Source organism: Mobula birostris, chromosome 15 (genome assembly GCF_030028105.1).
Source record: "Mobula birostris isolate sMobBir1 chromosome 15, sMobBir1.hap1, whole genome shotgun sequence".
Taxonomy (NCBI): Eukaryota; Metazoa; Chordata; class Chondrichthyes; order Myliobatiformes; family Myliobatidae; genus Mobula; species Mobula birostris.
The window spans coordinates 61,421,252-61,434,789 of NC_092384.1; the positions used below are offsets into that span (position 1 = coordinate 61,421,252).

The 13,538-nt window shown below is 38.5% G+C and overlaps 1 protein-coding gene across 1 annotated transcript in view; it reads left to right on the plus strand.

The window, feature by feature from the left end:
* The window catches only part of LOC140210316 (hepatocyte nuclear factor 4-beta-like), a 59,355-nt gene that overhangs the window by 27,236 nt on the left and 18,581 nt on the right, over positions 1-13,538 (plus strand). Inside the window, exons 3-4 of the mRNA XM_072279189.1 lie at positions 5,198-5,292; positions 13,162-13,268. Coding sequence (XP_072135290.1) covers positions 5,198-5,292; positions 13,162-13,268 — 202 coding nt within the window. The remainder of the gene's footprint in view (positions 1-5,197; positions 5,293-13,161; positions 13,269-13,538) is intronic.

A 13,538-nucleotide genomic window follows, 5' to 3' on the forward strand; every position in this document is an offset into this window, starting at 1 on the left:
AGTGTGTGATTACTGAGAAGACAAGTCGACACCCAGTAGGATAGCTATGAGAACTGGACCACTGATGTATACAGTGGATGTTGGAGACCAGACATGGAGATGTCATGTGGGCCAGATACTGGATGCTCAGTCTAAGAATACAGCTGAACCAACTGCATCCAACAAGACAGACACATTACAGCCACCTGACATTATCTCCCAGTGATGATTATGTCACTAACAGCAACATGACACATGCATCAGAGAAAGGTGTCTTTGTCGAGATACCTTCCAAACCGGATGCCACTCCACAGATCCAGAGGCTCTATCCTGAAAGAGACAGAGCGCCACCCAAAAGACTGAATCGTTAGAACAGTGAAGTTAGTTAGGGACTGTTATTTGAAAGCATGTTTACCTGAATATGTAAACAACATGAATTCTGCAGATGCGGGAAATTCAAGCAACACACATCAAAGTTGCTGGTGAACGCAGCAGGCCAGGCAGCATCTCTAGGAAGCGGTACAGTCGACGTTTCAGGCCGAGACCCTTCATCAGGACTAACTGAAGGAAGAGTTAGTAAGAGATTTGAAAGTGGGAGGGAGAGGGGGAGATCCAAAATGATAGGAGAAGACAGGAAAGGGAGGGATGGAGCCAAGAGCTGGACACGTGATTGGCAAAGGGGATATGTCCTCCTGTCCCATGATCTTCTCATATCCCGTTTGCCAATCACCTGTCCAGCTCTTGGCTCCATCCCTCCCCCTCCTGTCTTCTCCTATCATTTTGGATCTCCCCTCCCACTTTCAAATCTCTTACTAGCTCTTCCTTCAGTTAGTCCTGACGAAGGGTCTCAGCCTGAAATGTCGACTGTACCTCTTCCTAGAGATGCTGCCTGGCCTGCTGCGTTCACCAGCAACTTTGATGTGTGTTGCTTTACTTGAATATGGTTTGTTAAAGAGAAATTGAATGTCTTGTTACATATACAGTTTTATGTCACATTAATCTAAAGGGTAAGGAAGTGTAACGTATGGATTTATTTCAGTTAGAACAATTACTCCTCTTAGCATTACGTATGGACTGATAACATACCTGTGCCATCTCCCACGTGCGTGCTTTTATTTTAATTGATATATAGTTGCACAGACACAATAAGATGCATGTTAAAGTTGTACCCTGAAAGGAAGCATCATCATTGCTCAAAAATAAAAAGGGTTGTGGCCTTGATGTAATTTATTATAGTGAAAACTCCAAACCATAGACTGCAGGTGGAACAGCAGCCCGTTTTAATCTACAAGACAATTTTCAAATCTTAATATGAAAAACGATGCTGCAACGGATAGATATTTTTGTCAATTGGATGGGGAGTCTTGAGTGAGTATGCACACCAAGAATGTACTGGTCTGGAGTTCAGGAAATAGTATTCTTGTAAACTATTTTGAAAATCATTTGTATTCATCAGTATTGGAGATATTACCTTGAAGAATGACACAAGAGATTGCAGATGCTGAAGGCTGCAACAAAGAACAGTCTGCTTGGTCAAGCGGCAATCTGTGGATGGAAAGAAATTATCAACTTATGGGGTCTAAACCCCTGCATCAGGACTGAGGTTGGAGAAGCGAGCAAGGAGGAGTGATGAGAATGATAACCGAGGTGATTGTTGGACTGAGGAAGGATGTAAGGTGATAGGCAGATTGTGCCAGCTAAAGGAGTGGAGCGAGGCAGAGGCAGGTGAATAAGAGACAGTAAGCAACATACATTGCTGGAGGAACTCAGTAGGTCAAGCAGCATCTATGGAATTGAATAAACAGTTGATGTCTCAGGATGAGTCCCTTCTTTAGGACCGGAAGGAAGAGGGAAGATGCCAGAATAAAATGTGGGAGGAGGGGAAGAGCTGGACGCAGACAGAGATAAACAAAATGGAGATGGAGCGAAGGAGGGGAGTGTGAAGATTGGAACCAGCTGCTGGACAGAGGTAAGCAAGAACACAAAGGGCTGCTAGCAAAGGAGATGAGAATAGGAACTATTAGGGGAGAAGTACATTTTTGTTTTCCCTTGAATAAATACTCATTTTTCTGAATTTGGGATGGCAATTAGAACTAAAAAAATCTACTTCCACCCTTTCTCATTTGTATGCATGATGCATGGCCAATATTAAAAGCATAAGTATCTACTGAAAACACTATCAATCAATGAGGCAGAAATGAATGGACCTTCTGCTCTGATTATTTGCGCAGTAGTTTAGGAAGAAAACTGTGCTTTCCTGAAGAGTAGATAAAATTACAATAAGGTGAAGTTAGTTGCATACAAATTATGTGCAAAAGTTGAATTTCAGTGACATAAATAAATCAACCTACAGACTTAGTTGACAGAAATCACCCAATTATCCCCACTCTACCTAAGAATAGCTTCAATATTATATGCAGTTTGCAAGAACGATTTGGGAATGAAGCTGACAAACTTAAAGCATAAATAAAAATGCACCCAAAGCAATATAATAAGACAACTAGGTGGGCTGATATTACATATCTAAGAAAAGTTACAGCCCATAATAAAATATAATGTGCTCTTATAAGATGAGTTATGGACTGTGGACTTTCTCAGACATGTTTTTTATATTCTGTTTTTATCACCTGTTCCTTTTCCATTTTGTTGTGCAAGAGGAGGGTGTTTGAGGGTTGATGTTCTATTGTGCTGTTAGTTTCTTGTGTGGGGGAAAGGTTGTTTTTGGGGAGCTGATGTTCTCGTGCCATTTTGTGTGGGGGTATGGGGGTTTTGGGGGTTGATGATTCGGATGCCGTTCTTCTGTGAGTGTGTGTGTGTGTGTGTGGGGAGGGGGGGGGGGGAAGCTGATTTTGATGTTCCTCCCAGAACGCCTTTCATGTTCTTTCTTTATTTTGTGACTATCTGGAGAAGACAAATTTCAGAGTTGTATACTGATACATGCTTTGATATTAAATGAATCTTTAAACCTTTTTTGAACCTTTTATTTCTATTAGTGAAGAATGCTTGCTTCATATGGATTCACAGAGATGTTCTGATAGCCTTGAACTTGATTGTAGGAACTTAATAATATTACCTTGAACATTTAATAAAATATATTTCAATGCTTAATAAATGAAAACAAGTGGGGTATGTTTTTAATCTGTATTCACTTTCTCAAACTGGACCTTGAACTATGGACAAGTGTAAAATGAATTATAGTGAATAGTTTGCTGCTTTATGAGTTCCTTGTATATGCTTTCATTTCCTCTGGATATTTAATAACCATTCAGTCAATAATCAGTCTAAAATATTGCTTCCAGCAATCTGACAGGTTAATCATACATTAAAGGTACTAAAGAGATTAATAGAAATTGTGACAGCTTTTATTTTACATATACTTCTGGTGCAAAAGATTTTTAAAGTCCTATTTAAAGAAAAGAAGATTTTTTTCCCTGTGTCCTGATCAGAATTCATCCCTTTATAAACATTATTGGAATATGATTACCTGGCTCTGGGACCTTGCCATCTTTCCATACATTGTAGCAGCAAATAGATTTAATAGGCTATGAATTACTCAGCAAGCCAGGCTTGGAATCAGAATCAGGTTTATTATCACTGACGTGTGCCGTAAAACTTGCTGACATAAAAAATTACTAAGTTGGGAAAAATAAAATAGATAGATAAATAAATATTGCGAAAGAGGAATGTGAGGTAGTGCTCATGGACTGCTGAGGAATCTGATGGTCGGTGGGAAGAAGCATTGAGTGTCACACTTCAGGCTCCTCTACCTCTTCCTTGATAGTAGCAATGACATTAAGGCATACTCTGGATGGTGAAGGACCATAATGACGGACACAGCCTTCTTAAGTTTTTGAGGTCTTTTGAAGGTGTCCTTGATGGTGGGAAGACTTGATTCTGTGATGAAACTGGCTGAGTCTGCAATCATCTACAGCTTTCCTCTGTGCTTTGGAGCCTCCATACCAGGCAATGATGCAACCAATCAGAATGTTCTCTAGGGTACATCTGTAGAAATGTATTAGAGTCTTTGGTGACAGACCAGATCTCCTCAAACCCATAATGAAGTACAGCCATTACTGTGCCTTCTTCATGAGGAGTTTGAGACTTGTCGCCTCATCTGTTGGAAGAGAAGCAAAGTTGACTTCCAGATGGAAAACTCATTCTGACAATGAGTCCTCAGTCTGAAATGTTAACTCTTTTCCTCTTCCTACAGACAAGGCCTAACTGTTCAGTACTTGCCGCATTTCCTGCTTTTATTTTCAATTTCCAGCGTTTACTGCTTCTTGCTTTACATTTAATAGGCTCTGTAGTACATTGAATGAAGATCTTGTATCGTGTTGGATAAATGCAAGTTTGTTTGTTTAAGATTCTTTGTTCCTAAATGAGTAAAAATCTCATGTTTTGCTCTGTCTGAGAAATCTGCATTGTAAACACTAATGACAAAATTAGCCCTTATAACATTTCAGTCCAGTGGAAGCCTGACATGGGTTTTGGTGGTGAGATTTATCATGGAACGATAAATGAGCAGCTACATGACTACAACATGAAGACATAATATTGAATTAGGATAAGGCCATTCAGGAATCACTCAGTCATATACTACTTTAAGCCTCCATATGAAACATTTATGTTCCCTCAGTAAGTCCATTTCTTAAACAGATATAAGTTTTCATAATTACTTTAGGAGTCAGCTGATCTTCAGTAGGCAATCTCAAAAGTGATTACCCTATGCACACAAATGAAGGTGAATTGCCTATATGATTTCTTAAAGACAATATATGAATAGTTTGAATCTTTGGTCTCAATGATTCAGGAACAGCTTCTTCCCTTCTGTCAATTAATTTCTGAATGGTCATTGAACCCATGAACACTACCTCACAACTTTTTTTATTTCTATTTTTTTGCACTACTTAGTTAATTTAACTATTATATATATATACACACATACACACTGTAATTCACAGTTTTTTCTCTATATTATCATGTATTTCATTGTACTGCTGCTGCTAAGTTAACAAATTCTATACCGTATGCCGGCTATATTTAACCTGATTCTGATTCTTTATTTAAATTACTTCATATAGTGTATAAGGCCAATTGGTAAGATGAGGTGACATTTTTAAAAACTCTGCTTTTTCTCTTGTAGAAAATAATAAAGAGCTAACAATTGAAAAGCCATTTTAGTGGACAAAGTAATCAACAATATCTTCCCTACCTACAGGTTTAGCAGGCAGTGTGTGGTCGACAAGGATAAAAGAAACCAATGTAGATACTGCCGACTGAAAAAGTGCTTCAGGGCTGGGATGAGAAAGGAAGGTAAAGGACAATTTGTTGCATTCTCCAGTCACATCTGCATTTAATTGATGCCTTCTCCTTGATATATTAGCAGTGGTCACCTTGTAGCCAGACTATTACATACAACACCACTCAGGAGTGATTAATATTACCATAGCAGACTTCCTTCCAATAATGCTTTTAGACAGGAGGGTTGTTTTATATCTGTTCCCGGCATATAAATTCCCACCTAGACCATTCTTGCAAAGAGTTGGATATCTCTATAAATCCTTTATTCTATCAAAACTATATTAAGTTCCTATTTAGATCTTCAATTTAGACCATTATAGCTTTGTCACTCCTTCGTTTCACATGTATCTTGTCAAAAATTGAAGTTAAAAATGATTAACTTGGTCACGCCCACCTACTAACTTGCCTAGCTAAATAAATGTTGTGCATAATAGATTAGTTAATGAATACATTCTGCGCTAAAGTAAATTGCCATCATCTTTCTGATATTCACAACATACAGAAACAAGTAAGTGTAACGAATTCAAATCAATCTTCACCCGTCATCTTTTAGAATGCCCAGATATTCCATCTGCAATTCCACTACATTGCATTGATTTACATGGCAGTGTGGTTGCATTGGCCACAATGACTTGATGCAGACCAACTTGTTGTATTGGGATGAAAAAACAAGGTTATGGGGCTAATTTAAGCAATTCTTCTTTTTAAAAAAAGTCAACATGGTTATGATGAATCAAATGACCTCCTTTTGAGTTAGAAAAGTACAACACAGTCCAGACCCTTTAGCCCGTAATGTATTGCCAAACCTTTAACCTATTCCAAGATTAGCCCAACTCTTCCCTCCCACATTTCCCTCCGTTTTCCTTTCATCCACATGCCTATCAAGGTCTCTTAAACGTTCACAATGTATTTGCTTCTACTGCAATCCTGGCAGGATGTTCCATGCACCTACAGCTCTGTGCAAAAGGAACCTGCCTCTGCCTATACTGTACTTTCTCCCAGCACCTTAAATTGCCCCCTTGTATTAGCCATTTCTGCCCTGGAAAAATGTCCCTGACTGTCCAGTTGATCTATGCCTCACTATCTTGTACAACTCTATCAAGTCACCTCTCATCCTCCTCTCCAAAGAGAAAAGCCCTAGCTCATTCACCCTATCCTCATAAAACATAATCTCTAATCCAGATAGCATCCTGGTAAATCTCCTCTGCAGCCACTCTAAAACTGCCATATCCTTCCTATAATGAGGTGACCTGAACTAGACACAATATTCCAAGTGTAGCCTTAATGCTAGAAACCTAGATTTTTGAATGTTTTGATGGCTGACTAAACTGGGATTATATCTTAAATAGATGCCAAAAGATTTTTTCCTATTTTTTTGGTAGGACTAGGTTTGATGACTGATGGCTCATTACTGACTACAAATACTGTGCTGCAATGTACAATACAAAGACTTGGCTGATCAGCAAATTATACAAGTATATAATGTATGTTTTATCACTTGCTATTCCTTCTCGTTCTAATTGCTGGGCATAGCTTTAAGGTGAGAGTGAAAGAGTTTAAAGATTTATGTAGCATTTTATTTATTTATTTATTATTGAGGTACAGCGTGTAATAGGCCCTTCTGGCTCTCCAAGCCATGCCGCCCAGCAATTCCCTGATTTAATCCTAGCTGAATCACAGTTTACAATGACCAACTAACCTACCAACCAATACATCTTTGGACTGTGGGAGGAAACCAGAGCACCTGGAGGAAACCCATGCAGTCACCGGGAGAACGTACAAACTCCTTACAGGCAGCGGAGGGAATTTGAACCAGAGTCACTGGTACTGCAAAGCGTTGTGCAATCCACTATGCCACTGTGTTGCTCTCGTTACACTGTGAATATTAGGTGCCTGGAATGCCCTGCCAGGGGATGTGGTGGAAGCAGATTATCATCATGATCATTATATACAAAATGCGCTAATACCTGCTTGCATTAAAACTGCAGCCCAATACAAGTGTCAAAACCATTTCATAGCTATTTTCAGTAAGATGATTTGAGTGGCTGATACTGCAGGGGCCAAACAACATGGCGCAAAATTGGTGTTGCATATAACAATCAAGTCCATATTGCTTCGTGACATATTACATTGTATGTTCAATGGTTCCAATTAATATCAGAGAATGTATACAATATACAACCTGAAATTCTTGCTCCTCGCAGACATCCACGAAACAGACAAAAACTCCAAAGAATGAATGACAGGGAAACATCAGAGCCTCAAAGCCCCCCTCCCCCTCCCCCTCCCATGTACAAGTAGCAGCAAAGCATCAACCCTCCCCCATGTGCCTCAGCAAAAGCACAGCCCACCACCACCCAGCATGTGAGCAATAGCAAAATGATCAGAGTCCATCAAAAAAAACACTAGCTAGTCAAATAATTTGTTGGTTACATTTGAAGTTACTTTACAATTGCATTGGTTAGTTAGATAATTTCTTCACACTGGTGAGTATATTGAATGGGCTACCAAACGAAGTAGAAGAGGTAGGTACAATTATGATATTTAAAAGGTATTTGGACAGTTACAGGATAGGGAAGTTTTAAAGGGATATAGACTAGCTCAATGAGCCATCTTGGTTGGCATGGATGAGTTTGGGCTGAAGGGCCTTTTTCTGTGCTTCATGGCGTGCCATTGAGACCCACACTTACATTGATGGTTTTGCATCTCCTGTTTTAAGAATATAACAAATATAACCATAAGATGGCTCTTTAAGCCTGCAATGCTATTTAACAGGATCACGGCTGATTTTTCATATGTGTATCATTTTTCAGTGCTATTTTTATACACCCTGATTCACTAATACCCAGAACTCCAGCAATCTCTGTTTTGAATAAACATAAATGACTGAGCTTTCACAACCTCTAGAGAATCCCTAAGGTTCACCGCCTTTGAATGAGTAGACTACATTACTAATATACCTGCAACCCATTGAGGTGAAGTTTGTGTTGCAAAACTGCTTTACAATTCCTCTGCTTTTTATTTTCAGTGAGAATTTTTTTTTCCCTTAAAGCAGTTCAAGCACCTACATTCCTTTTTAAATATAGCCAGAAAGACTGGTTTTGATAAACTAAGCAGTATTTAGAAGAATGTTTCACTCTCTTATTCCTTAATTTGCCTGGAATCATAATTCTGTTCTAGTATACCATTACAGCAATCCCTAAATATCTCAAGAAGGTTCTGCAATGGCACCTGCTTCTCGGGAGACATCATGATGTAAAATCATAGCATCAGTTAAAATTAGTTTTTCTACTCATTTCACTAAGCTAATACATTTATTTCTCCCAGTACTGCATGAAAAAAATGAATCATAAACATGTGAGAATCTGCAGATGCTGGAAATCCAAGGCAGCACACACAAAATGCTGGAGGAACTCAGCAGGCCAGGGAAAGGAATGTTTCAGGCTGAGACCCTTCATCAGGACTATCATTCCGATGAAGGTTCTTGGTTTGAAATGTTGACTGTTTATTCCTTTCCATAGATGCTGCCTGGCCTGCTGAGTTCCTCCAGCATTTTGTGTGAAAACTGAATAACAGCTTTTATGTTTTCATTTCTGCGATGGGATTTATCCCATGATAAATTGCTCTATTTCATAGCAGCTAGCATCAACTTGTTACATTGTTCTGAACCTAATATGTGTAATGAAAGTTTGCCAGCTGTGTATTTTACTCTCCTCTAGTTCCTCCTTTCATTTGTAACCTTCTTTGATCTTTCACCCTATTCTTTTCCTGCCCCTCAATTTTTCTGAAAGATCCAAAAACAGGCATTTGGCTCCTTATTAGTATTTTCAGAAGGCCTAACATCTGTTGCAGACAGTCTTGTCTGACATTCTAAAATTGCCTTATCCACTTTCAGATCAGTCGTTTTTCAGGAACCTGGGGTGAGGCCTGGTCCGACCTTTCAACCAGGGCATCCATTTTATGGGCCTGTTACATCAACTCAGTATCTTTAAGCTCAACTCATGTTGGTTTTCATTTTGCTGAACACAAATACATGTCATTAAGTCTGATGTACTTGGGGAGTCACCGGGGAAATAATCCTTTTTAACGCTTATGAACAGAAAAAGATAATAGTCTATTATCTTTAATGTGGTGAAATATTAGATAGATAGTCTGGGATTCCAAGTTGTCTCAGTCTATTGGTTCATCTGAGTTTATGATGTTCTTATGCAGAAAGCCATACACACTTGCAATTTATGTATATCACTATGTTGCATTTATTTTATAACACTGCAATTAATTGCATTTAAAGCTGTGAAACCATAGTATAAATAAACATACACAACATTTAATTTGTTTAAAATTTATTTTGAGGCAAATTCATTTTTATCCATTCTTTTGTTGTGGTGAGTGCTTGAAGGATTTGGTGCTATATTCAGCACCACATTTTACCTCAAACGACCATCAGATGGTTATCTCTTTTTGTAAGAACATATGAAACAGGAGCAGGAGGAGATCACACAGTTTCTGCACATTGATGCTAAGAAATTCATCCTCAGGATCAGATAGTGGTGTTAGAGGGATGTTTTACAGATTGGAAGTCTATGAGACCAGTAGAATACCACAGGGATTAGTGTTAGGACACATATATATATATATATATATTTATTAATAACTTTCTGAAGATAAATGGGATTAGCAAGTTTGTGGATGGCAAACAAGTAGGTGGCACTCTAGATAAGGAGGGAGGTTGTCTAAGGCTACAGGAGGCTTTACATCAGATAGAAAGTTGGAGAGAGTGCATGTAGAAGGAATTTAATCCCCATTAGTGCAAGGTGGTGCATTTTGGGAAGTTAAGACCAGGTGGGGCATGTACAGTAAATGGCAGGATCTAAGGAATGTTGAAGAGTAGAGGTATATTAGGGTTTAAGTCCTTAATTCCCTGAAAGTGGCAACACAAGTAGCTATAGTGGGGAAGCTGGCTCTCAGAATTCTTGCATTCATAGGTGGGGTATAGAATATAAATGTTGGGACTTTGCCAAACACTAGTTAAGTTGCACTTGGTGTATTGTGTGAAATTCTATTCACCATACTGGAGACAATACAAAAGAGATTCACCAGGATGTTGCTTGGATTTTTTGGGGAACGATTAGATAGGCTGGACTCATTAGGCTGGGTGATGATCTGACAAGTGTATAAAATTAATAAAAGACATCGACAGAGTAGAAAGTCTGAATCATTTTTCCCATAATAGAGTTAAGAAGAATAAGTATTAAAGGGGATATGAGGGCAACATTTATATACATATGCATACATATATATACACACACACACACACACACACATATACAGAAACATATTATTATATATACACACACACATACACATACATAAACACACACAGGGAGCTGTTGATATCTGGAACTTGCTGCAAGAGGAGATGTTGGACTGAGATACAATCATCTTGTTTAATATATCACAAGCAGAGCACAATGTGTTGTGATTATTCAGAATACTTAGTGTTCCTGATTGAGGATGAATTTCTTAGACTCGATTATCTGCTTTCATTGGTTTAGCTAAATATTCTGCTTTAAAGCAGCACACTAGTGAAGCAGTTAGTGCAACATTTTGCATCACCACTGTCTGTAAGGTGTTTGTACGTTCTCCCAATGACTGCATGGGTTTCCATCAGGTGCTCTGGTTTCCTCCCACAGTCCAAGGACATATGTGGGTTAGGGTTAAGGTTAGTAAGTCGATGGAGAAGCATGGTGATACTTATGGGCTGTCCCCAGCACTTCCAGGGACTGTTTTGGTCATTGACGCAAATAAAGCATTTCACTGTATGTTTAGATGTTTTGATGTACCTGTGACAAAAAAAGTTAATCTTTAATTACTTTAGCTAAGTAAATAGAATTACATACAGGTGGGGCTAGCAGATGATAGAGTCCTGCCACCTACTGGTAAATTGATATCCAATATTAGTTGGCTTCATCTTGGGTACTAGCCTACAAAGTACTCAGAACATCTTCAAGGAGCGGTGTCTCAGAAAGCAAGCATCCATTATTAAGGACCCCCAGCACCCAAGACATGCCCTTTTCTCATTGTTACCATCAAGTAGGAGAGACAGAAGCCTGAAGGCACACATTTAGTGATTCAGGAACAGCTTCTTCCCCTCTGACATCCGATTCCTAAATGGACATTGAACCTGTGAACACCACCTCACTTTTTAAATATATATTATTTCTGTTTTTGCATGATTTTTAATCTATTCAATATACATATACTGTAATCGATTTACTTATTTATTTATTTTTCTTCTCGTTTATGTATTGCATTGAACAGCTGCTGCTAAGTTAACAAATTTCATGACACATGCCAGTGATAATAAACCTTATTCCAGCTTCTTCAGATTTTCTCATGTTTGTCAAAAATTAAGACTTGATTTTTTTTTCTGTTTTTATATTTTTGGTTTGTTCAGAGGCATTTTATTTTTCTCAGGTGTCTGAATTCACCAGGTGCAGTACCAACCTGGCATCGATATCTAGATACACGGGGCCAACTGATGTGACCTTTAGTACCTGGGATTGAACTGTCTAGAAGAGCAGGCCGCAAGTGCCAACTGTGCCCCTGACATCTTTTTCTGATTGATTTTTATGAATTTAGCATCTATAAGAACACAAAATAATTTTAAAAGATCTTTAAATTCCTCAAGTGTGGGCACGTGGCCAAGTGGTTAAGGCATTCGACTAGCGATCTGAAGGTTGTGAGTTCGAGCCCCAGCTGAGGCAACGTGTTGTGTCCTTGAGCAAGGCACTTAATCACACATTGCTCTGCAACGACACTGGTGCCAAGCTGTATGGGTCCTAATGCCCTTCCCTTGGACAAGATTGGTGTCATGGAGAGGGGAGGCTTGCAGCATGGGCAACTGCTTGTCTTCCATACAACCTTGCCCAGGCCTGTGCCCTGGAGAGTGAAGACTTTCCAGGCGCAGATCCATGGACTCGCAAAACTAACGGATGCCTTATTGATAAATTCCTCAATATCCAGGGAATGTATGACAAACAGCAAGATAAAATAATAATAAAGAAAGATCAGTAACCACATAGCTGCTGCTACCTTTTACTCAGGGCTCTAGGGACTGTGGATCAGACATGACCATGATCAAGCCCAATATCCTTGCCTGGCCAAATTAGATATTAGGCATTTTTCATTATTAAAAATCTTTGCTGGTTTCTATAAATAAACAGCAATTAAATGGTAATAACAATGAACAATATGTAAACCTTTACAGCTGTCCATTCCCACTGATAAGTTTTACTAATTCATTTTCTCTGATTGAATCACTGGTACATTACTGACAAGCATATTGCATTTCATGCTCATTAACTCTATTTATAGATACATTATTACAGTGAATGATTAGTATTATAAGGCATATCATCAACACAGATTATTGTACAACACAAGAAAGTAAAGAATTTTCTTAAGAGGACTTAAAGGTTGTTTTCAGATTCAGATTTATTTATCATGTGTACAATGGAATGTGTCGATTATGTTAACGGCCAACATATCCAAGGATGTGCTGGGAAAGTTTTTGATAAATGTTGAAAAATTCAAATCCTAAATAGTCAGAATATGCAAGGGCCAATTTCAGAAATGACACCTTCAGTGCCTCACGAAGGGTCTCTTGGACATGACATGTGATCTTTGTAATTTTCCATCCATTACCTCAGAGAAAGAAGAGTTGACAGATGATGTCAAATCATGTCTCAGTGAAAGGAACTATCAAAATGCATGCACTTCTGTCTTGACTCTTCCTAACTCAGAGACACATATGGTTATATAGAATCCACCTTATTTTTGCACCAGGAATTATAACATTGAATTTGATATTTTTCAAAGCTGTACAAAATGAACGGGACAGGATCAGCATTCGCAGAACAAGCTATGAAGATGTTGGCTCTCTCTCTATCACTATACTAGTACAAGCAGAAGCAATGTCTTGTCAGGTAATTTTAAGAAATATTATGATGCTCAAAGTCATTTAATGCCATATTCCAGTTTATTTACCTATGCAAAATATAATTGTTTTCCCATATCAATATGTTGAGAAATGTCTTAAGAATGTAGCGCCAAATTAATTTGTAAATAGTATCTTACCTCAGAATTTGGAACTTCTGGGTATAATTTCTACTCTGGACACTTAGGTGCAAATTTTCAGGCTGAAACTTCAGTGCAGCACCTTAAACAACTAGTGAATATAAAGATAACTTGGTCAA